The 25,171-nt window shown below is 54.3% G+C and overlaps 1 protein-coding gene across 2 annotated transcripts; it reads right to left on the reverse strand.

The window, feature by feature from the left end:
* Positions 1–367: 367 nt before the first annotated feature.
* ZNF282 (zinc finger protein 282) lies at positions 368–24,807 on the reverse strand. Of its 2 annotated transcripts, none has more exons than XM_084896866.1 (8): positions 24,516–24,807; positions 21,681–22,100; positions 14,462–14,588; positions 13,656–13,775; positions 9,720–9,836; positions 7,781–7,894; positions 5,997–6,110; positions 368–3,498 (listed from the first exon to the last, which is right to left on the reverse strand). In XM_084896866.1, exons 1-8 carry the CDS (start codon positions 24,678–24,680, stop codon positions 2,729–2,731), a joined length of 1,947 nt encoding a protein of 648 aa, XP_084752992.1. In that variant the 5' UTR covers positions 24,681–24,807; the 3' UTR covers positions 368–2,728. The 2 variants fall into 2 exon arrangements, with proteins under 2 accessions (XP_084752992.1, XP_084752993.1); XM_084896867.1 differs by lacking the exon at positions 24,516–24,807 and adding an exon at positions 23,892–24,358.
* Between the last annotated feature and the right edge of the window lie 364 nt (positions 24,808–25,171).

Below are 25,171 nucleotides of genomic sequence, written 5' to 3' on the forward strand. Positions count from 1 at the left end.
AAAAGCTCTTGCCCAGCTGGTGTGGTTGAACATTTACCTATGAACCAGGAGGTCACAGTTCCATTCCTGGCCAGGGCTCATGCCCAGGTTGTCATTCTAGCGTGGGGCATGCAGGAGGCAGCCAATCAATGATTCTCTCATCTTTCATGTTTCTATCTCTCTCCCTTCTCTGAAATCAATAAAAATATATTAAAAAAAAAAAAAAAAAAAAAAAAAAAAAGCTCTTAGCAGTGGATGCTTTTCAACAGGGGATCAGGCAGGAAAAAGATGGATGTTTCTCTCTCCCTTCCGCTCTCTAAAAAGCAATAAAAATATATGCTCGAGTGAGGATTGTCTTTTTTAACCATTTGAAACTTTACTGTGCACATTTTTTTAAATTAAAAGTTAATTTTAATTAACACACTATCAGATGGGAAATAAAAATCCACCCAAAACAGAGGCTTCAGAAAATGGACTGCAGGGTCCCCTCTTGGGATCCTTGCTGCCTGGGAGAAGTCCATCTTGAGTGTCATCACCTTGGATCGTTGGGGGCAGGGCTCACTATTGGACTCCCCTGGGGCCAGGGTCGGAGGCTGGGGTGCCTCCTAGCTGAGGCCTCTCGGTGCCCTGGGATCTACCAGGCTAGGGTGAAGGAACCAGGTGCTAACTTTCTGCCCTCTAATTTAGTCTCTAAACCTTTTTGGGAATCAGCTCATTGAGGGCAAAATATACACTTGAACTATGTGCTCAAATACTTCAAATCCATGTCTCAATAGGGATCTCTCCCTATCTTTATACTCTTAACAGCCAAAAAAAAAAAAAAAGAAAGAAAGAAAAAGTCTTAATTTCCAATTATTTAGATGATGAAAAGCTTGCTTTCCTGCAAATGCCTTTGAAAAGCAGAGACTGCTCCCTCCCCACAAAAACAATGTTTTAAAGGGTCCCTTCTGCACTAACAAAACTCCACTGGACTTGTCTGCCTAATTTCTCAGCTGGTTTTAAGATTTGCCTCCTTCAAAATGAACAGAGAAAAACTCCAGGTAGTTGGGCTCCAGTCGTATGGAGGCTTTCCTGTCTGAAGCCACAATGCAGAACCCTCGCTCGGCCTTGTGAACATGCAGGCTGCGATCTGGACACCTTTTATTTAATTTCGGGAATTCCCTTTGCATGGCAAACAGGGGTCTGAGGAAAGCCAAGCGGTGCAGGTGAGGGAGGAAGCAGAGCGCTCACAAACGTGGTGCCAGGTGCAGGCTGCCCACCGTGCTCCCGGACGGGAGAGAAGTGGGGCGGACGGGCGGAGCAGGAAAAGTCATTCTCAACACAAATGAGGGTAACTGGGGCATGCCACCCCACCCCAGTGCCTGGCCATGCAAGACGCAGAAATGGAGACGGTGGCCCCGCGGGACCACGGAGCATTGCACCAACACAAGGGAGTCCTTTGGGCGCCTCCTGAGGCGCCTGCAGGGTCTGGAGCAGAGGTCTGTGTCCACGTCCATGTCCGTGAGCATGGTCAGTAACAGATAGCACCGGTTGGGAGGCTCAGGGCAGGAGAGAGACGGAGGCTCTCGGCCTCTAGCACCCACTGCCCGGCCCTCCTGGGAAGAGATGCGCTTCCTCGATGGCGGCCCCTGCAGCATGAGCCTTGCTCTCACCCTGTGGCTCTGGGGAAACTGGAATAGATCGTCAGGGTGAGCTCGGACCCAGGGCACCAGCTGCCTCCGGAGGGCCGGGTCACTACGGTGTAGTAACAAGATGGGTTGCACCAGGTTGAGGGACTAGAGGTGGGAGGGATGGGCCGGGGGACGGGGCCTGGGCCCCAAAAGTGCCCACAGAGGAAGCGCCTTTCAGAAGCATAACCTGAGGCGATCTGTACCCCACTCCCCGTAACCCCATGAACTGTCCCCAGTGGCTTCTGATCATGTTTGGTGGGTCGGGGGCCAGGGAGAGAGACCGGGAGAGGCAGGGCCAGAGAGGTCTGTCTCAGACGTGGGAGGTAGGCAGTGTGTGCGGTGGGGACACTGCGCTGGGTCAGGAGCCTGGTCCCAGCTCTGCCGTCCTTCTCCTGTCATCTGGGCTAAACCACCTGGCCTGCGCCTCTCCTTGGTTACCGAGTCAGGCAAACCCTACCCCCACCTGCCACAGAGGGATAGGCTAAGGGCAAGAATAGGTAACGGATAGAAAACACGTTTAAAAAAGTAGAAAGCGCTATTCAAACGCGAGGCAGTGTTGTCGTCGTGGAGGTGGTGGTATCCCTTAGCTGGCACATCCCTCGGCTTGGCCACGCCTTGGCTTCCTCTTGCAGCATCTCAGCCTTGGGACCCGATCTCCCGGTCTCGGGCTTCCGAGACCCCCTGGCTGCTTCCCATGATCACAATCTGAGACCCCAGTGGCCAAGTGGGCACTCCGGGTGTCTGAGGGGCGGGCGGGCAGCCTCCGGCCTCCTCGCTGCCCCTCCCGCACCTTGCCTGCGGGGAAGCCGCGCAGCCGGCCCCTTGAGCCACCTCTGAGATGAGCTGGGCCGTTCATTCAGGCCGGACAGGTCCAGGGGGACCCCTGTCCAACGCTGGGGGACCCTGTTTAGAGTGCAATTCCTGTTCCCGATTTCCAGCGGGCGGCAGGCGGAGGGAGGGAAGGCGCACGGGAGCCGCGGCAGGATCGGCAGGATGGAGGGTGGTCAGGCCGCCCCCAGGCCCTCCGCACCCCCGCGCCCGCCGCCGCAGCCGCCGGCCTTCCCTCCCCCGGCCCAGCCCTAGTCCCGGTCGGGCGGCGCCTGCAGGGGCCGCGGGGCGCCCAGGCCGGGGCCCCCGCTGTGCACCCGCAGGTGGTCCTTGAGCGACTCCTTGTAGCGGAAGCTCTTGCCGCACTCGCCGCACGTGTAGGGCCGCTCGCCCGTGTGGATGCGCTGGTGCTTGAGCAGGTTCTGCTTGCGGATGAAGCTCTTGCCGCACAGCGCGCACTGGAAGGGCCGCTCGCCCGTGTGCAGCCGCTGGTGGTTCTGCAGGTGCTCCTTGCGGCTGTAGGTCTTGTCGCACTCGGAGCACTTGTAGGGCCGCTCGCCGCGGTGCGTCATCTGGTGGCGGATGAGGCCCGAGTGGCAGTTGAAGCTCTTCTCGCACTCGGCGCACCCGTAGGGCCGCTCCTTGGTGTGGCTGCGGTGGTGGATGATGAGGCTCTTGCGCACCCCGAAGCTCTTGCCGCACTCGGGGCACGAGTAGGGCTTGTTGCGCGCGCCCTGCAGGAGCCCCCGCCGGAGCCCGCCCCCCGGGCAGCAGCTGCCGCAGCCCCCGCCGCCCCCGGGCCCCCCGCCCGCGCCCCCGCCCCCGCCGGCCTGCGCCCCGCCCGCCGCGCCCCGCTCCCCGGCCAGCGCGGGGAAGCCGTCGTCCAGCAGCCCGGCGGCGGTGGCGCTCCGGCCCAGGGCGCCGCCCGCGTTCTCGGCCACCGGAGGCGGGGGCAGGCTCGGCGGAGCGGGCTGGGGCGGCTGGGCTGGGGCCGGGTTCTTCACCAGCAGCAGGTTGTCACCTGGGGAGGAAGAGACACAGAGAAATGACGCCCTGACAGCGCTCCGACCACTGCACTGTCCCTGCAAGGGGCCCGGGTGCTCAGCTCATCTGCCCACGGCTTCATGGGAGGCACAGGCAATCTGGGCCCGGGCTTCTCTAGGAAAATGAGGGGCCTGAACAAGGCAAATGGCCACTTTCCATATGTCTCTTGGGCTCCCTGCCCCTCTGACCTGCCCCAAGACACCTGCTGGAGAGGAGGCAGCCTGCAGGGAGGACAGGAAATTGTGTTCTGATGTTCAAGGCTAATTTATCTGAAAACCTCTCAACTGGAGGGAATTTGCCAAAACTTATTCAAGTTGAAAAGCTTGTCTAGAGGCCAACAGGAATGGGCTTCGGGGAGCTGGGACCATACCCACCCTCCAGGTGAGTCATCTTTCTACCAGACAAGCCGCCTTTGCCTTGTACAGCAGCTGCTCAGCTGGGCTGGCGTGAGTTCCGTCCTGAGGCTTGGCCATGTGTGACGGGCCCCGTGCCCCAGTGTGGAAGCGGATGCCCAGCCGCCTCCCCAGGAAGCTGTTCCTGCTCCTGCCGGGATGCCTTTTGGTTGCACCCCCATGTCTCAAGGACAAGCTCCCAGTTTCCAGGACCAGTGAGGCCAAAGTCCAGGCTGAGCATCCGAGCAGGACCTTTGGCCAGGATTCCGCCGTAGGAACTACTCCCTCTGCAGACTACCTCCCATCACCTCCCCAGCCCCCAGCGGGCAGTCCTTTCCCCGGAAGCACCCCTCCCCCACTTAGGGGCGGTCCGTGGAAGAAGAATAAAGGAGGGGAAGCTTGCCCTCTGTCCCCCACCTCTCCAGGGCATCCCTTTCTCTCCTTTGCCCAGGACCCATCTGCTCCCCAGAGGTGACTTTCCAGGCCACATCTGCCACACTCCCACCCCATGCTCGTCAGTATCTGACTGAAGCCTGTTCTCCTTCTATGTCATCCCTAAACAGACTGGGCCCAGCCTGCCCCCTCTAAGCCAATCGCGACTGACCAGCAGAGAACAAAGAGCCCTCTCCACAGGACAGCGGCCAGGCCAGAGGCAATGCTCAGGCCCCAGTCGGACTGTCCAGGACAATGCCTGCGATCCTGGCTGCGGCCTCGCTGCTCCTTCTACCCCAGCCCCCTCCCTCATTCTTTCCCGGGAGGATCCTCTTTTCCAGAAGATCCCAAGGAAACCACCACACTCAAACCACCATCTCAGGGACCGTTTCCCTAGAAACCCAGCCCCAAACAGCCCCAGTGCTGCTCTGATGATTCGCAAACGCGGTGTGAGCACCCGGCTGCTTTTGTCTCCTTTGTTCTCCCTTCCTGGCCCCGCTTAGCTCTGTGGTCAGCGCTGTGGACACTCACGGTGAGACCCCCTCGCCCTCTCCTCTGTCCTGCCTGCGATTGGAACCCCACTGCTGCGCCCGGCCTCAGGCAGCTGAAGAGGGCTGGAGAAGGTCCCTCATGTGTCAGAAGGGCCTCCACACGGAATTACGTTTGTCTCGGAGAGTGGGATGGACTGACCTGGGTTTGAAATGGCCTTTCAGGTCAGGAATGACTTGTGTCCTCAGCTCGTAGCTGGATTTTAAGCTCTTAGAGGGTGTCAGGAATATGAATTAACACTCCGGTCAACCAGAAGAGGGTGACGGCACTGGGTCTGGCAAGGAACGCTACCCTGATGCTAAGAGTGTTAAATCCCCAAGGACATATGCCTAAGGTCACTAGGTAATAAGTGGAGCTTCAAAAAATGCCCAGGAGACCCAAACTGAGGAGACGTTTGGTCAGAAACCTGTTGGAGGGGAAATCCCCTCTCTCTGCTCGAGCTTCAGGATCTTCACCTGTGACGCTGGGGGGCCAGCTCGGGGCGCCTTCAACTCCTGTCAGCTCTGTCCCAGCCCACTCCCCTTTCCCAATGTTATGGGCTAAATGACACCTCCCTCCCATCTCCCACACCAAAACTATAAAAACCTGAATGCCCAGGTCCTCAGAATGCAACCTGATTTGGAAACAGGGTCCTTGCAAGTGGAATTCGTTAGGATGCGGTCCCACTGGCGCAGGGTGCCCTGGCCCAATAGGACCGTGTCCTTATGAGATGACAGCCTGGTGAACACACAGACACGTGAGGACAGAGGACTGGGGCGACACGCTTACAAGCCCAGCAACACCAAAGGTTGCCAAGAAGCCGAGAAAGGCAAGGGAGGATTGCCTGGAGCTTTCAGAGAGGGGGCGGCCCTGCCCACCCCCTGATCTCAGACTCCTGGCCTCCTGAGCTGTGAGACAACACAGTTCCGTTTTTCAAAGCCTTTAAGACAGCCCCAGGACACGAACAAGCCTCCCAGCCTGCAAAAGGAAAGGGGCCTGCCTCTGGTACTGACCGACGGAAGCCGCCCGCCCCAACAGAGCATCGCCTTATCGGGGGTAAGCTGAGGGAGCAGCCATCCCTCTGGACAAGCACCCGGGGCCCCGGGGCACCGCACACACTTACTGGGGCCAGAGTCCAATCCCAGCTCTCCTTCCATCGAGTCTCGAGGGCCCCACGGGTACGGCTGCTCCTCCTGCTTGATCCATGACAAAATGTCATGTGCTGAGATCAGAGACTCTGTTCGTGGAAAGAAGGCAGTCTTAACATCCGTTCATTTCTGCTGAGCGTCCCATCAAAAGTTCAAAAACCATCACGTGCAGCCGAAACCAGTTTGGCTCAGTGGATAGAGCGTCGGCCTGTGGACTGAAGGGTCCCGGGTTCGATTTTGGTCAAGGGCATGTACCTTGGTTGCGGGCACATCTCCGGTGGGGAGTGTGCAGGAGGCAGCTGATCAATGATTCTCTCTCATTGATGTTTCTGGCTCTCTATCCCTCTCCCTTTCTCTCTGTAAAAAATCAATAAAATACATTTAAAAAAAAAAAACCAAAAAAAAAAAACACCACCTGCAAAGGCTGCAGCTCAGCTCTCGGGGCACGTGGCGGTTCTGGCATCAGCTTCATTTACTGGCGGTCCTCCCGCCTCAGGCCTTCGTACACGGACATCACTGTGCTCACTACACTTCCCAGGGTCAGGGCAGAGGAGGCTTGTCCCCAAGCCTGTGTGGCGGCACAGCCAGGATTAGAACCCAGGTCTCCTGATCATGGCCACTGAGCCCCAGAACGGCCTGTAGGTCCAGAACAAGCCAGAGGGCAGCCTGGTACTTGAAGGCCCATAGGACCGAGGAATGAGAGGTGGGGCTCAGAGATTAGCAACGGTGGGAGCAGTGAGCAAAGGCTGTCGTGTAAGAACTGCACTCTGTCAGGAAGGCCTGGCTTTCCCTCTGCCCGGAGCCTCTCACCCCCCCAGGGTAAAGTTGTAGAGTTCATCTTCTCTTCCTGGAATGCGGGGGTGGGATCAAACTCCGGGGTCATGTTTAACAAATGAGATGACACTGGAGTTCTCCAGATCTGCAAGCTTATGTCAACACACACACATACACCCACACTCACACACAGAGGTCCAAGGCAGTAGGGCATCCCAATTATTATTTTATGTTTTCCTTTATGCCTAGACCCTCCCCAGAAGTTTTCCTGGGAGACATCTAACTAGTATTCACTCAAGAAAAATTCCAGAAAGTGTAAATATACATTTATAGACGCCGAAGCCGGTTTGGCTCAGTGGTAGAGCGTCGGTCTGCGGACTGAAAGGTCCCAGGTTCGATTCCGGTCAAGGGCATGTACATTGGTTGCGGCCACATCCCCGGTAGGGGGTGTGCAAGAGGCAGCTGGTCGATGTTTCTCTCTCATCGACGTTTCTAGCTCTCTATCTCTCTCCCTTCCTCCTCTTTGTGAAATTCAATAAAATATATTAAAAAATATATATATATATACATTTATAGACGTATACACAACTTTAAAAAGCCTTTTTCGTTATATTTATTGTTTAAAAATCAGTGCTGAGGAAGTAATTTTAATATTAGTTACACTGACATAGCAAATGGTCAATGACTCCTTTAGAAAAACCCTTTCCACTTTCTAAAATCCGTACAAAGTTGCAGCCCAGCTGGAGTGGCTCAGTTGAGCAATGACCTATGAACCAGGAGATCACAGCTCGATTCCTGGGTCAGGGCACTGAGTTGTGGCTTGATCCCCACTAGGGGGCATGGAGGAGGCAGCTGAATGATGATTCTGTCTTATCATTGACGTTTTTATCTCACTCTCACTCTCTCTCTCTCTCTCTCAAATCAATAATAATAATTGAAAAACCAGCAGCCTTATCCTCCCAATATTCCAGGGCACCGTGCTCACCTGAATTGGGGTCCGTTGGAATATCTCTCTCTGCCAAGTCCTGCTGATCCCACACGCACGGGTTCTCCTCCTGCTTGATTCGGGACAGGAGGTCCTGGGCAGAGGCTGGCGAGTCTGCACGGGGGAACAGACCAGCAAAGGTGTCAGGGGACATAAAAATGCCCACAAATCTTTGCTTTGAGTAAATCTCTTACTACATGCAGTTGTGTCTTTTCCCTACAAATTGGGAAACTATTAGCTAACCTATGCTAATTAATTAGAGGTTTCAGTCAGCTTGGCCTCAAACACTGGAGCTTTTGCTGCAAATAAGTGGATGCTATTGGGGAATGATATAACAGTGACTTCAAGAGAAAGTCCTTCTGCCGACACCGGTTTGGCTCAGTGGATAGAGCGTCGGCCTGCGGACTGAAGGGTCCCAGGTTCGATTCCGGTCAAGGGCATGTACCATGGTTGTGGGCACATCCCCAGTAGGGGGTGTGCAGGAGGCGGCTGATCGATGATTCTCTCTCATCGATGTTTCTAACTCTCTCTCCCTCTCTATACCTCTCTGTAAAGAATCAATTAAAAGAAGAAGAAAAAAAATATATATATATATATAAAAAGAGAGAAAGTCCTTCTGTGCTTGGGAACTTAACTCCTTGGAGGAGATTCATGCTCGGGTACTGAGGACTGAGCACCACCTTGGAAGCAGCCAGTCCTCATGTGGGGATTGTCCCGGAAAATCGTACCTTCTCTGAAGCCTTTCTCCTCAGTGGGGTATTTGTAGGATGTATTCTACATCTCCTTTCTTTTTCGAGGCCATCACGCCTCATTAACCCTTCCTGCCCTCTCATCTCGGAAAGATCTCTTTGGGGACTGGATGACAGGGCTTTCCTCCACTCAGGCTCTGCCATCACTTACTTAGGGGATGAGGTTTGTGAGCGCCAGCCTGCGGGTTAGGAGAGCTACCGTATTGGCTGATGTCTGATTTTATGTCTCCTGGCCTTTCACACCACGTTCTGTTGCTTGGCCTAACCCCTGAATGTTTCTTACTTCTCCGCTCCCAGGGCCTTCTGGGAACAGAGAGGTAGCAGACAATATTCATATATTGGGCCAAACATTATTCTAGAGGTTGCTGTGAAGGTACTTTTTAAAGATGAGGTTAACACTGAACTCAGCAGACTTGGAGTAAAGCATATCATCCTCCATTATGTGGGTGGGCCTCATCCAATCAGTTGAAGGCCTCCCCCGGGGAAGAGGGACTTCTGCCCGCAGGCCAGGTCTCCAGCCTGACAGCCTACCCTGCAGATTCCGGATGTGCTAGACTCAACAGTCACAGAAGCCACTGCCTTCAAATCAATCAATCGATCAATCAGTCAGTCAATCAATCTGCTCTCTTTCTCTACACACACACACACACACACACACACACCATCCACACATCACACACCCCTATTGGTTCTCTGGAGAACTTCAACACACATTGGTGCTCTCACACAGAGTCCAGCTGCAATGCCATCTAAGAGGAACTCCCCAGACTACCCCACAGGATGCAACCGAGCTGGTGCCTGGAGGCCCCAGCTCATGAACATTTGTATAAAACAGTGAACACTCTTCCTGGTCAGGAGCAGGTCTTATAGGCCGACACATCCCCCCACCCAAGGAGCCTCGTAAAGGGCTGCCCTAACCTTCCTTGTCAAAAGGAATAGCTAAAAACTGACCATATTACAAAGAGCAGAGAAAACCAAACCAAGCCCAGATGTGCTGGCAAATCATCCTGCTGAGTGCCACGTCTGTGCCCCAAGGGGAAACCCTGTCTCCCCTCCATCCTGGGTGCACAGCCCTTCCACTTCCAGCTCAGGCCCCGCGGCTGGCACACGTGGCCGACAAGGCCGGGACCTGCGGACCCTGCCGGACCTTCCTCTCCCGCCCTGGCGTGGGCGCCGCGGGGCTCACTCACCGGTGATGGACTCCGTGGGGATAGCTCTCTCCTCCAGGCCCCGCGGACCGCGGGCGCACAGGGCTTCCTCACGCTTCACCTGAGACGAGTCTTGTGCGGGCACCAGGGGCTCCGGTCCTGCGACATAAAACCATATCGTTTAGTGTCTCTTTGGGAATGACTGTCATCTGGATGTGCCCTTGGGGTCAGGAGCAGGGCTGACAGCCCTTGCCAGGGACGAGCACAGGGGGTCTCGGGATCCTGCAGGCAGAAGTCCTGGGAGCAGAGGCATCCAGGGGATAGGCCAAACGGCAAAAAGTGGTGTGAAAGGCCAGGAGAGAGTTCCAGACACAGCCCCACGCCAGGCTGGGTGCTAAACAGGACTAGTCTGACCTTCGTGAAGGAGTTCATTGGAGGAAGAGGTAGCCAGACACACACACTCATACCCCCACGCACCCACTCACACAGGCACAGAATTAGCAAGAAGTTAGACTAGGCAAAGAGATGCAGCCCAACCCCCATAGGCTGCACAGCCTAACAGACAGTGACAAGACCCTGACACGTGACAAGAAGGCATCTTCCTCCTACGCTGTTCTATGGTGCGATGTACCAGCCCTGGCAGGAGACAGCTCAGACAGCAGTCAAGAGATTAAAGGAGCAATCGGAACACGTGGTCCTGGTCTGAACTCTGCCCCAGCCCAGCAGATGAGTCACTTGTCTTCTCTGGCTCTGCCTGCCCATCCCACCCGTACAATGGGCACAGCGTCCCCAGCCCTCTGGGCACACGGAGGGGCCGTAACTCAGTGCTGTCACTGAAAGGCTGCCTCAGCTGCCCACCTCAGACGGTTGCAGGTTCTAGGTATTTCAGCCTAAGCATCTTTGCCACAAGCATTTTCACTGCACAACTAACAGGCCATAAGGCAATTTCAGCCAAAATAGATAAAAATAGGAAAAAAATAGGAGACATGAAAAGGATGTAATGAAACATGAAAATCTATACAAACAAAAATCCCCAAAATAAACAAACAAACAGAACAGAAACAGACTCATAGATACAGAGAAGATTTTGATAGTTGCCAGAAGGGAGAATGGGTTGGGAGGATGGCTGAAAAGGTGAAGGGGGATTAAGATGTACAAGATAGGCCCTGGCTGGTTTGGCTCAGTGGATAGAGCATTGGCCTGTGGACTGAAGGGTTCCGGGTTCAATTCCAGTCAAGGGCATATACCTTAGTTGCCGGCACATTCCCAGTAGGGGCTGTGCAGGAGGCAGCTGATCGATGTTTCTCTCTCATTGATGTTTCTAACTCTCTATACCTTTCCTTTCCTCTGTAAAAAATTATTTTAAAAATTAAAAAAAAAAAAAAAAGGCATATAAGGTAGTAGATATAAAACAGCTGTGGGATGTAAAATACAACATAGAGAACACAGTCAATAATATTCTAGCCCTGGCCAGTGTTGCTCAGCAGTTAGAGCATCGGCCTGCACACCTAAGGATTACAGGTTTGATTCCGGGCCAAAGGCACATTCCTGGATTGCAGGTTTGATCCCTATCCTGGTTGGGGCTTGTGTGGGCTTGAGGCAACTGATCGATGTAGACCTATCTTTTTCCACCCTCCACACACATGCCCTGCCCCCGCCTCCTTCCCTCTGTCCCACTCTCTCTAAAAAGCAATGGAAAATTGTCCTCGGGTGAGGATTTAAAAAATAAAAATAATACCGAAACCTGTTTGGCTCAGAGGATGGAGCGTCAGCCTGTGGACTGAGGGGTCCCAGGTTCGATTCCGGTCAGAGGCATGTACCTTGGTTGTGGGCACATCCCCAGTGGGGGGTGTGCAGGAGGCAGCCGGTCGATGTTTCTCTCACATCGATGTTTCTAGCTCTCTATCTTTCTCCCTTCCTCTCTGTAAAAAAATCAATAAAATATATTTTAAAAAACAAAAAAATAAAATAAAATTCTATTAATTATGTATGGTATCAGATGTGTATGAGATTTATTGGCATGATCAGTTACATAATGTCTAATTACTGAGGTGTACACCTGAAACTAATATAATATTGTATGTTAACTATAATTAAAAATAAATGCTTTAAAAATAAGGAAAAACTCTGGTAAATGCTGAAAATTTTAAAATGTACATAAATAATAAAAATTGATCAGTTAACCCAAAAGAAGGCAAAAAAATAAATAAATAAATAGAAAAAATAAATGAAGAGGCCCTGGCCTAAGGTAGTTCAGTTGGCTAGCGCATCACCCTGACGCACCAAGGTTGCGGGTTCAATCCCCAGTCAGGGCACGTACAAGAACCAATCAATGAATGCGTAAATAAGTGAAATGCAAATCAATGTTTCTTTCTCTTCCTCTCTCCCAAATAAAAAATAATTTAAAAAAAGATTTAATAACACAAACACTGTGGGAACCTTGTCAATGCAGAAATGAGACCAACTGACAATCATCTTAAATACGTGAAGTCTGCCAAACATAAACCAAAATGCCAGCCGGTTATTTGATCTTTTGTGGTGAAGTTGCCTCAAGCCAATTGTGTGGCAAAACAAACGTGGCAAAAATGCTTGCAGCAAAGATGCTTACAGCAAAAATGCCAAACAAAGGCACAGACAGGTGACAGTTATATGATAAGGCAAAGAACGCCTTGAGCACAAGTTCCACCTGGTCCAGCACCACTTAGGAGAGCGAAGCCCCGAGGGAGGCCTGGAGGGCACAGGGGCGGAAGCCCAGCACCCTCCAGCCCAGGTGAAGGCCGCCCGGGGTGATGCTGCAGGAGCCGAATTTCCCTCTGGATGAGGAAAAAGCCTTGAGGGGTAGCAAGTCTGCCTGTGACGCGGGGCTCTGTGTGAGAATGGACGACGATACTGGAGATGACACATGAGCGAGAAGCAGCAGGCCCCCGGCAAAACTGCATGTCCAGCTGAAACCGGTTTGGCTCAGTGTATAGAGCATCGGCCTGCGGACTGGAAGGGCCCGGGTTCGATTCCGGTCAAGGGCATGTACCTTGGTTGTGGGCACAACCTCAACAGGGAGTGTGCAGGAGGCAGCTGGTCACTGTTTCTCTCTCATGCATGTTTCTAGCTCTCTATCTCTCTCCCTTCCTCTCTGAAAAATCAATAAAATATATTTTAAAAAACCCTGCATGTCCATGCACACCCCTTCCCGCCCTCCCGTGGGGCTGCTCCCAGGTCTCAGGCCGCTCCCTGCAGGTCACCGTCAGGCCTGCATGCCCCAGCCTGTCTGGTCCCCTTCTCTCCCGCCTGCTCGCCTGGGCGTCCAGAGCTGCACGGCTCTAACCCAGCACCCTGGTGGGCTTTCAGGCCTGAGCTCTCTTCCTGTAAGTGGCCACCAAATTTCAACGGTGGCAGAAGTGGCCCCACAAACAACTCAAAAGAAGCCCCTGTTGCTCGGCTGGTTTGGCTCGGTGGCTGAGCGTGGACCTATACATCCAGAGATCACCAGTTCATTCCTGGTCGGGGCACGTGCCTGGGTTGTGGGCTCAATCCCTAGTAGGGGGTGTGCAGGAGGCAGCCAATTGATGTGCTTCTCTCTCATTGATGTTTCTCTCTCTCTCCCTCTCTCTCTCTAAAAATCAATTTTAAAAAAAGAAGCTCCTGCCGAAACCGGTTTGGCTCAGCGGTGGAGCGTCGGTCTGCGGACTGAAGGGTCCCAGGTTCGATTCCGGCCAGGGGCATGTACATTGGTTGTGGGCACATCCCCGATGGGGGGTGTGCGGGAGGCAGCTGGTCGATGTTTCTCTCTCATCATCAATGTTTCTGGCTCTCTATCTCTCTCCCTTCCTCTCTGTAAAAAATCAATAAAATATATTTAAAAAAAAAAAAAAAAAAAAAAAAAGAAGCTCCTATTGAACTGAGGTGGGAAGGTGAGGGGGGACGTGAGGGGGGCAGGGCTTTTCTCCCGTCCTGGACCTGTGTTTTTTTGGCGGCCATCACCTGTGTCAGGATCCATCAGGATTTCTCTCTCTTCCGGGTTCCGCTGCTCCCACACGCAAGGCTCTTCCCGGGGCTCTGCCTGGGACGGGGCCTCCGGCTTGGGCCCAGGGCCCTCTGCGTCTGCAGTGAGGTGGAAGGAAGGAGGGACTGAGTGAGGCTGAGCAAGGGGTCATGACCCAGGGCGCTGGCAGCCCTCTCCCCTCCCCCCCGCTGGGTGCCCCTCGGTGGAGGTTGTTATGTGAGCTCGTCAGGCAATCAATCTCCTAGGCCAGTGGTGGGTAAACTCATTAGTCCACAGAGCCAAATATCAACAGCACAACGGTTGAAATTTTTTTTGAGCCAATTTTTTAAACTTAAACTTCTTCTAACGCCACTTCTTCAAAATAGACTCGCCCAGGCCGTGGTATTTTGTGGAAGAGCCACACTCAAGGGTCCAAAGAGCCGCATGTGGCTCGTGAGTCACATTGGCTCAAGGAACCTGAACACGTGTCCATAGATACCCCAATTTCTGGTGTGGACACAGTCGGTCTTGGAAAGCCCACAGCAGGCCGCTGTGGCTTATCGAGGCTTCTGGGATGTGGCGCTTCCGACCGTATTCCAAAATAGTGGTGGCATTCGATTCTAGGATAAGCCCTGTCCCTGGATTTTTCCTTCTCATCCTATTAGGAACCATTCCATCTCCTGTGCATTATAAGCAAATCGCGTCTTATATCGTACGGCCCGGGAGTGTGAACGTGGGCTGAAAGCACGCCACGCCACGCCCTGGGACCGCGGCCAGGCAGGTGTGTGTGTGTGGGGGTGCTCACCCAGGGACATGAGGGTTTTGTAGTTCTCCTTCACGAGGTTGTTGTAAAGCTCCTTCTGCCATCCGTCCAAGTTCTTCCACTCGTCCTCAGAGAAGTACACGGCGATGTCGACAAAAGTCACCGGAACCTGGGCCAACGAGAGTTTCAGTCCGGCACCCCCCCTCCCTCCCCTTCTCAGACCTCGGGGCCCCGGGCCCTGGAGCCCGGCCTTTGCTCTCCAGGGCTCCCCGTCCCCTAACCCAGCCCACTCCGCTTCAGTGTGGTCAGTCCATTCTGTTCCTGACCCTGTGCTTCCAGAATAATGATGGCCAGCACTGCCTTCCTTTTTTTTTTTTTTTTTTTTTTTTTTAAGCATTTACTATATCCTCTGCAATTTCTCTTTTAGGTTCCTGGGTACATGAAGGCAGAGCTGGAGTCATTGCGCTGCTTCTGGCGCTCAGGGAGACAGGGGTGTGGTCAGTTCTGAGCGGGTATCGGTGAGCCAAACACAGTAAAACCCTGTTAGAAAACCTGTATTTCTGGTCGGGTCACCTCTGGGCACGCGGTGACATTTTTGGTCACTGCCCATGTAATAGCTAAAGGCATGCGAGTTCACAGCTATGTCCCACGCATCTAGAAGCACAAAGTTTGAAGTCAAGACATTTGCTGAATGTGCTGAATCGTGGTTGCCAATACCAGGAAATTCCACTGTAGCCTGAGTCACCCACCGACTACTGTCAGTCCCTCGGAATCCCAGGCAGGCTCATCTGTTCTTTAAGCTGTTATTTTAGTTTGACAAGGACACTTGCCCGTCACTCACCAGCATGGCCTCACCTGGGACGGAATCGTTCAAAATGGTTTCACTTCCATGATTTTAATAACAGAACTTCCCCTCGCTGACCGCAGGGCCTTACCTCCCACCACTTTCACATCCCTCATGGACCAGCCTTGCACCCTCACTCTGAAATCCAGCCCCTCAGATCTCCCCCAGGCTCTGAGCCTGGTCCACCAGTCTCCTGCCTGCACACACAGCCGCAGCGGGCCCACGTGGCACCTGTGTGCACAGGAGAGTCAGCCCCCTGGGTGTCTGCTCACCGGTGCACAGTGTGGTAGGTGGGCAATGTCCTCCCATAAGTTAGGAATGCCAGCCCGTGCACCAGGGCTCACAGCCCTCAGGGCCTCCTGCACGGGCACGACGCACACACCTGTGTGCTGAGCACAGCTCACCAGCCGTCTTGAGAAACAGACTCCTTGGGCCCTCAATAGACCTGGGTGAGGCCCCAACTTGGAACAGCCCAGTGGTCGGCAAACTCATTAGTCAGCAGAGCAAAATATCAACAGCACAACCATTGAAATTTCTTTTGAGAGCCACATTTTTTCAATTTAAACTTCTTCTAACGCCACTTCTTCAAAATAGACTCACCCAGGTTGTGGTATTTTGTGGAAGAGCCACACTCCAGGGGCCAAAGAGCAGCATGTGGCTCGCGAGCCGCAGTTTGCGGAGGACGGGAATAGCCCATCCAGCCCACTTTCTTCATTTTGCTTCCCTGCCGCTGGATAAAAATCCCCACATTCCGCAGGCGCCGCCCGCCCGCACGTTCACATCACTCGCCTCAGGCTGCTCTGGAAGCCTCAGTCACCGTGCCCCCGAGAGGCTTCTTTCAAACTCTCTCCCACGTCCCCCAGGCTAGCCTTGATCTCGGGGAGCTGTTGGCAAGCTCCCTTTCTTGCCAAGCCAAACCCCTCCCTATGCGCCCTTCATTTCTCCTCTACCTCCTGCCTGGGACACGCACCCCAAATGGCCATTCAGTCTCCCTCCACTGGCTTTCCCTCAGGGCCATCCGACCCAAGGAGAACCCCACTCAACGCTGTTACCTCAACCGACTCTACCTTCTCCTTCCACTTCAAACATCCAAGACACCCACTGTGCTTTCTTCCTCACAATTCACACATTCTGGAACCTCTTAGTATCTCTACTAACCCCTCTCCGGAGCCACACCCCGGAAGGTCATCTGTGGTCTCCTGCTGTTAGCCTGCACCTTTGAAAGGTCACACCACCTCGGTGGAATTTTTCTCCTGCTTGGTTTCCACAACGACGCTGCCTCCTGTCCTTGTGGCTCATGTCTTCTTCCCGGCTTCCTTTTCCTCCCACAGGACCCAAGAGCCTGCCCTTGCCCTTCCCTGTTTCTTCACTCTTCCCTCGGCAATTTCATTCTTTTCACAACCTCAACCGTTACCTCTTTGCAGAGGACACCCTTCAATTTTCGTTGCTCCCTTCATAGTTCACATTTCGACGATCTTCTGAGTGGCTCCATTTAATCACTTTTTAAATACCTCAAACTAACCGTATCCAAAACCAAGTTCATTATTTTTTGGACATCACAACTCCTCTGCCTCACTTCATCTTTTCTGTGGACGGTCACCATCCTAGAATCATATTCTCACCGCTGGAAATGGACGTCACTTTTGAAAACTTCGCTATGTCAGGACACAACGGAAGTCTGAGACATGGCCTGAGCCTACATTCTAGCTGGACAGAAAAAAACTACCCACAAATTATCTGCAAACCAATGAACAGGCACAACAGAATCCAAGAGGCATAAAGGATCTGTGAGCTGACAGCCTTCCTTGAATCTGACAAAGAGGATGCATCCAGCACAGCCAAGAGTCCACAATGAATTACAATAGTTGCGAGGAACAAGAACTTATATTCTCACAGAGCTTTATGGTTGTGGGGGTTTCAGATATGTCCATAAATTCTTTGATAGTCCCTTGAGTGTGGGCAGGATTTAGTGACTGTCTTCTAAAACAACAAATGAAAAAGTGATGGCGTGTGATTTCTGAGACTAGGTCATGAGAGACACGGCAGCTTCCATCCTAGTCTCTCTCTTGACTCGCTCGCTCGGGGTGAAGTCACTGCCATGCCAGGAGGATGCCCAGGCAGCTCCGTGGGGAAGCCCACGTGGGGAGGAACCCGGCTTCCCGCCCACAGCCGAGTGAGGGAGTGATATCGGAGGCAGGCCCTCCCGCTCAGTCAGGCCTGCACATGGTGGAGCACCAGTCAATGGCTCCATGAGACTCTGGGCCAGAACCACTCAGCTAAGCTGCTCCTGGATTCGTAACCCACAAAAAGGGCAAGGTTTTTTTAGGCTGCTAAACTTGGGGGCAACTTTTTGCACCGCAATAGATTACTAACACACAGTGCTGTCCCATCAGCAAAACCAACACATCCTCACAACCCATGCACAAAGCATATGATCACCTTCGTTTTCCAGAGGAGAGCACAAGCTCAGAGAGACCGGCGGGAGATTTCCTAGATGATTATCCATTTAAACTTCACTTCTTTCAAAGGAAGGGTCGAGGATGCTCAGCAATAGCAAAATACCGACTTGACCAAAGGTAAGGGAACCAATACGTATGAAGCCAAGATCCAAATCCTAGTCCTCTGACTGGAGATCCCATAACCATTCTATCATTCCGTGATGGCACATGTCAACTCTGGAGTCCTGATACTTATCCATCGCACAGAACACACAACAAGGCCACGTAGGGGCAGAGCACCGAGGTCAACCATAGAGCACTGTGAGAGATGCTCATGGTGCTGCACAGGCACTGTAAAAGCCATTCTGGCCGAAACCGGTTTGGCTCAGTGAGAGATGCTCATGGTGCTGCACAGGCACTGTAAAAGCCATTCTGGCTGAAACCGGTTTGGCTCAATGGATAAAGAGTTGGCCTATGGACTGAAAGGTCCCGGGTTCAATTACGGTCAAGGGCATGTACCTTGGTTGCGGGCACATCCCCAGTAGGGGGTGTGCAAGAGGCAGCTGATCAATGATTCTCTCTCATCGATGTTTCTAATTCTCTATCCCTCTCTCTTCCTCTCTGTAAAAAAATCAATAAATTAAAAAAAAAAAAAAAAAGCCATTCTGAAAACCAATTCCGTGGACTGCGGTGGCAGGGACTGCGTAGGGAGGAACCAGGTGCCCACTGGTATTCCAGCGAGGTCCTCTGAGGGCTCCGTTACCCTGTGTCTAACAACGCCTCTGGCGAAACCACTGGGTGTGACCGCTGCGGAGACAGACCTGGGAGACCCGGCCCCTTCATGGGAGGGTGGCTCTCCGGCGGGAGTCACACGGTAAGAATTTTTTGCATCCCGACCGACTGGAATCCAGGCACTAGTATAGGCACAGAGTCACGACAGGGAAGCAAGCAGACTGGACACTGTGGTCAGAGAGAACCAACCAAGAAGATAACAGCAGAAGTCAATACTGAAGATGCCTGATGGCATAAGAGCTGGGAGAGCATGCGAGCAGGGACAGAGACAAGAGTGCGCTGGGGTTGGAGAGACGTGGCTCCCTGGTGCCGCAGAAGGCACACTGATCAGGTGACGACTGAGCAGAGCTTGGTGGAAGTGACAGGGAGGGAAGGAACTTTTCTTTAAAAAAAAAAAAAAATATATATATATATATTTTATTTATTTTTTACAGAGAGGAAGGGAGAGGGATAGAGAGCTAGAAACATCGGTGAGAGAGAAACATCTACCAGCTGTCTCCTGCACACGCCCCACAGGGGATGTGCCCGCAACCAAGGTACATGCTCCTGACTGGAATTGAACCTGGGACCCCTCAGTCCGCAGACCGACGCTCTATCCACTGAGCCACACCGGTTTCGGCAGGGAAGGAACTTTTCAGTGGAGGGAAGCCCCTGAGGGGGGTGGATGGGACAGCGTGAGGGCAGAATGGTAAAAGGCCACTATGCCAGGAAGGAGTGGGCAGAGGGGTGGAGTGGAGATAAGGTCAGAAAGGTAGTCAGAGAGAGACAGCCATTGGCAAACCGGGGGCTTAAGGCCGAATCAAACCGGGAGAATCCTAAGCAGAGGGGTAATATGACTGCCTGATATTTGAAAAGGATCCCTCCGGCTGTTCTGCTGAGGATACACCATATGGGGTGGGGGACAAGGACAGAGTTAAGGAGAGCAGGCAGGAGGCCATGACAAAACCCAGACGAGAGGTGAGGGTGGTGGGAGTGGTGGAGGTTGCAGGAACGGTCAGACTATGGATATTATTTTGAAGAAAAATCAGATGGTATTTACTAAATATTGGAAGTTGTTGTGAGGAATAGGAAGGAGTGTGACCCCAACGCTCTGTCTTGAGTAAGTGGAAGGATGCAGTTGTCTTCACCAGAGATGAGGACAACTTTGGGCAGAACGGGTGTCAGGCAGAGCGTCCGCTCAGGTGGGTCGTGTTAAACCCAAGGTATTTACTGACACCCCCAGGGCGGTGCTGAATGTCAATCTGGCATTGGAGGAAGTGCGGACAAGACAAAGAGCAGGAAGAAATGATGGCGTTGGGAGCTGACAGCACACGGATTGCGTTTAAAACCCTGACACTGGAGGAAATCGTGAGAGAGGGAGTGTAGAAAAATGAGCTGGAGGTCAGACAGAGCCCTGCCCACTCAACTCAAGAAGTCAGGAAAGAAGGTGAAATGGGTCTCTGGAGCCGCTAGTGAGGTAGGAAACGGACCCAGAGAGGTGGCCTCGGGGAGGGGCAGGTCACCTCCAGGAGAGGCGGCGACAGGGCCAGGAGGATGAAGGCTGAGGACCCGCCACTGGCTTTAATACCACGAAGGGGGTTAGAGCTCTGGCCAGACCAGGAGGACGGAGAGGGGTAGCAGTGCCTGATGGGGTGGGTGCCGGGGAGCACGATCCAACGACCAGTGTCTGGAACACGGAGAATGGAGGAACACACTAAATGAGACCACGGAGGCTGCGGCAGCGGCATCCAGACAGCGAGAAACTCGACAGGATGGATGGCCCTTCCACAGAGAAATTGCAAGGAAAAGTGAAGGAGATGAAAGAGGAACCTACAGATTCAAAAAAGACTTAGGAGACAAAGCAATCACAATGGATAGACCAACAAACAAATGGGTGATGTGAAGGAGATTACAACATTTTTTGAATAACTGGAAATTTGAACACCAATCGGATATTTGAGGAGGTTGAAGCATTTGCTGTGGTGATAAAAATATTAGGATTATTAATTTTTAAAAAAGAGTCTTTACCTTTTAGAGATACATATAAAAATATTTATAAACACAATAATTAATGTCTGAGATCTGCTTCAAAACAAAATGGTAGCCGAAACCGGTTTGGCTCAGTGGATAGAGCATCGGCCTGCGGACTGAAGGGTCCCAGGTTCAATTCCAGTCAAGGGCATGTACCTTGGTTGGGAGCACATCCCCAGTAGGGGGTGTGCAGGAGGCAGCTGATCGATGATTCTCTCTCATCGATGTTTCTAACTCTCTATCCCTCTCTCTTCCTCTCTATAAAAAAATCAATAAAATATATTTTAAAAAGTAAATAAAAATAAAATGGAAGAAGGCTACGGGTAGGGATTTAAATGAAACAGGATTGGCCAAGAGCTAATTATTACTAAAACTGGATGATGGGTTTGTGAGATTTCATTATTCTCTTCTATCTGCTTGGGTATATGTCTTAATTTTCTACAATAAAAAGGTAAAAAAGGGAGGGAAGGAAAGTGAGAAGCAAGAATTGGAGACATACAGACCAGTCGAAGGCATTCTGCTCTGTAGCAGAGCAGAGAACCAAGGCACCAACTGGAGGGAAACGCAGGGGTTAGGCGGGTTTTCAATTGCACAGCTGGTCAGTCCCACAGACAGGGAAGAGCTGATGATGCAGAAGAAAAGGGGGACATGCTGGAGTAACTTCCTGGAGGGAGTGACAGAGGACAGGGAGCCCCTGGGAACAGCACAGGCAGAGCACGCAAGGCAGACGGATGGACGAACGCCCTGGCTGCACGTGGACGTCACCTGGGAGTGACTCGGTTTTTTCGGTGGGCTAGAAACAAGGTCATGGACTGACAGTGAGGTGCTGATGAGCCAGGAGGACACGAATGGAGTAGGAACCAGAGCACGAAGGCCCTGCGAGTGGAATAGGAACTATGAGAGGGGACACGGGAGGGGAGTGGCTATGACTTTCAAGGAATTCCGGTCAGCATGGTTTGGGCCTGACTCCAGCCCCATTCAGACAAAAAGCACACACAAAGATAACCCATGACAAACGGCCGCTTGGTGCCACATGGAAAACCCGAGCGTGAACGCTTCAGGGATTTGCAGACACCCAGACCTCTCAGGAAGGGGAACGGTCAGGGACAGAAACGTGCAGGCTCCGTGGGGTCCGGGAGGAGACTAACTCCTGGAGGGAGAACGTCCCACCACATACCTTGGGGACCTCCCCCTTGCTGCCCGGGGGCAGCCGCAGGACCCAGAAGTTCCTGTTCCTCAGCAGGTTCTCCATGTTCTCCAGCCGCCTCTGCAGCAGCCCGTACTCCTGCAGCAGGGTCCCCAGCACGGCCCACTTGCTCTCCATGTGGTTCCCGAACTCCACGGCCGTCTTCTCGCAGTCGGCCAGCTTCTTCTCGGCCGTCCCCGTCCGTCCCTCCAGATTGAGCAGCTGGCTGGCCTGGGCGTCCACCTTCCTCTCCACGGCTTGAATGGCGGCCACCACGGTCCAGAGGGAGATCTCGGCTGTGGGCAGCTGGGGCTCTCTCATCACGCGGTCAGGGAAGACGGGCGCTCTGTCTGGGAAGGGCGGGAACTGGAAAGGCATAGGCCGCCGGGCATCCATGTCCCATTCTTGAGCCTGGGTGCAGAGGGGGAAAGTGACAAGAGGGAGAAAGTGGGGCCCTGTGTTTGGGGGGAGAGTGGCCCAAGAGCCCAATGAATCCAATGCCACCGACTCTCATGCTGCCTCGCGGGCTATGGTGCCCATGAACGTCCCCAGCAATAGCGCCAGCAGCCACCCACCCGGCCTTCCCATTCCCAACCAGTCAGTCTGGTCACTGGTTCACCCATTTTGACCTTTGGCCTAAAATGTCACACATGGTTTTCTTTGAATAGAACAGCTACTTTCCTCAAGCGCCAGACTTAATGAAGAATTCTTTTTTTTTTCTTCCTTCTTTTCATATATTTTTATTTATTTCCGAGAGAAAGGGAGAGGGAGAGAGAGACGGAAACCTCAGTGATGAGAAAGAATTATTTGTAGGCTGCCTCCTGCACGCTCCCCATTGGGGATCAAACCAGCAACCCGGGCATGTGCCCTGACCAGGAATCCACCCGTGACCTCCTGGTTCATAGGCTATCACTCAACCACTGAGCCACACCAGCCGGGCGTGATGCACTCTTTAGCGTGGCCTCATGTGTTCCGTTTCAAGGTGAGAATTTTCATGTAAGCCATCTGACTCTAACCTTCCCAGGCAACTCTAAGCAGGTCAGGGCCACTCGTGAAGATCTCTGCTTGAAAGACAGGCAGCTGGTCATTCTACAGCACCTGGTTTCACCGCCACCCGGAGCGAGCGACTCTGTGTGCGACCACAGGTCAGGTCAGGGGGGCTGATACCTTCCCAGCAGAGTCGCACCAGAGTCACAGCCCAAGCGAGAGAGCAGACGAGCAGCCCTTTTTCCATATATAACTACTGATTCAGATTCCTTCCAAAATGAGAATAGGTTTGCCAAAAAAAGTGTCACTCCCTGAGGAGGGGAGGAGGAGGCATCCCTGAGAGGAAGAGAAGACCTCTCGGCCCCGCCCTGCCCCCTGGGGAGGGGGACCCTGTGGCTCCTGGGGAGGGGTACCCCATGGGTGCAGGTTGAGAGCTGAATCCTATGACCAAGTTAGGTGGGTGACCATTCACAGGTGACCCGGGAACTGGCCGCACCCTGTACCAGCACCCAGCAGTTCCTGGACCACAGGGGGTCTAATGACGGCCTCTCCTCGCCACCAGGGACAGGAAGAGGTGTCATTTTCTGTTCTCTTCGCCGCTGCTGCTGCTGCTGCTGCTGCTGCAGAGGCCCCAGGCTGGGCCAAGTGGAGACCTGTTGCTTAGAGGTGACCTGGGCAGGCCTGGGACAGGCATGCCAACTGCCCTCTCTAACTTGGAGCAGCTGTGACAGCCAGAGAGGAACATCCCATGGCTTCCAGGAAATCACTGACCCGGGAGCAAGAGGACCAGGACTCCGGGCCCCAGACCCTGCTCAGGAAGAGGCGGTGGTATTTCCATCAAAGCTCTGCCCACAGGCTCCTTTAGGCTTCTCTCCTGCCTGGCCCACAGAAGGCAGCAAGGGCTAACGTGGAAGTTTGGGAAGTCACCGGGCCCAGCTAACTTTTCTGAGGTCTGGAGACCTAACACGGGAGAATGATCAAACACAGCACCCGGCTGCTGACGGGTCAGAACCCGCTGGGAGCACCAGGCCATCGGCAGAGGGGCGCTGGGGTCTGCCCGCGGCCTGCTCCCGCGCTCCACGCAGGCCTCTCGGAGCACCGCGGCCTGTGCACACACACAGTCCCTCCCGGAGCGGGGCTCCCAGCGGGGCCTGCACGCCGAGGTCCCCGCGGGGCTTTCGGGAATGACGGGAGCCTACTCTCCACCCCACACACCGATGGAGCTGGTTTGGGATGAGGCCTGGGCGGCAGGGGTCCCCTTGCTCCGGTGATCGGAATATGCAGCCAAGTTTGCCAACCGCAGGAGAGAAGGCAAAGTCACCTCCCAGCGGCCCCGGCACCAGGGTGCGGGGGAAAGGGAATTCCTTGTTGCATTTGGGGAAAGACCGTCATGGGTTTAATGCAGCTTTTCATCCAAGTGGCTGCCGTGTGACCCTGCGGAGGCGGCCTGGGTGAGATCAGCGAACCCTCCGGCCCCACAGGGGGAGCCGGGCCGGGTGGAGCCGCGGCCACGGCCCCGCCGGGTCCCCGCGACCACGCGCTCCGGGCCCTCCGGCCGCGCGGAGCCAACTCCGGGCGCCGGGCCCGGGCTCACGGCGGCGGCGGCACGCGGCCTGGGGGCCTGCGGCTCTGCGGCGCGGCCTGGGCCGGCCGGGGTGCCGGGATCGGGGCCGGGCCTGCCTCGAGGCCCGCCCGCCGCCGGAGCCCGCCCGTGCCCGACCCGCCGGGGGCCCCCCCGCTTCCGCGCCCGGGGGACCCCCCCCCCAATCCCCGGAGCTCGCAGCCCCGCCCCCACGGCCCGGCGGCGCGGCCATGGCGCCGGGCTGGGGCTGCACCCACCTGCATGGGCGGCATCCCCTCGGCCATTTCCCCGCGCAGCGCCGGGTCCTGGTGGCAGACCTCCTCCGCGGGCAGGGCCTGCGCCCAGCTCCAGCTCCCGCCGTCCAGCCCCAGGCCCTGGATGCCCAGCTGCTGCGGCTGCGGCCGTGTGGACACAAACTGCATCCTGGGAGTGCTGTTCCCCGCTCGCTCGGGCCGGCCAGGGAGAAGAAGAACGTTCTCCGGGCGCCTTCCCCCTCGCCGGGGCCGGACAGCTCCATCTACAGCCCGAAGGAGCAAACAGTCCCCCCGGCGGCGCGCCCCGCCCCGCCCGCCCGCGCCAGCCAATGGCCGCCGAGCTCCCGCCCGCCCGCCCGCGCCAGCCAATGGCCGCCGAGCTCCCGCCCGCCCGCTGCACGGACCAGGCCGCTCCCCACAGTGGCCCATGGGCGGGTGTGCTCATCAGGGCCCTTCTGTCCGGGATGGCCTGCCCTAAAGTCCCAAACAAGGCAGGGCACTGATGTCTGCTAGATTCTGCAGATGGATGGGGCATCCCTTTTGAACATTTTGCAACAATAATTGTGTCTCCAGACTCTTTGGCCTTTCTCCCTTCCCTCTCTCCTTGGCAGGCTTCATCTCCCCCACTCTCCTCTTCCCAGCACAAATTTACCTGGGCC

The sequence above is a fragment of the Pipistrellus hanaki genome, assembly GCF_964339955.1.
Source record: "Pipistrellus hanaki genome assembly, chromosome: 10".
Classification (NCBI taxonomy): Eukaryota; Metazoa; Chordata; class Mammalia; order Chiroptera; family Vespertilionidae; genus Pipistrellus; species Pipistrellus hanaki.

Excerpts from the sequence above, each read along its gene's own strand:
- ZNF282 (XM_084896866.1), bottom strand. The coding sequence starts at position 24,680 with ATGCAGTTTGTGTCCACACGGCCGCAGCCGCAGCAGCTGGGCATCCAG. Across the intron at positions 7,895-9,719 it reads CCCCACGGAGTCCATCACCG|ACTCGCCAGCCTCTGCCCAG; the intron begins GTGAGTGAGCCC and ends TCCCCCGTGCAG. Across the intron at positions 3,499-5,996 it reads GGGATTGGACTCTGGCCCCA|GTGACAACCTGCTGCTGGTG; the intron begins GTAAGTGTGTGC and ends CTTCCTCCCCAG.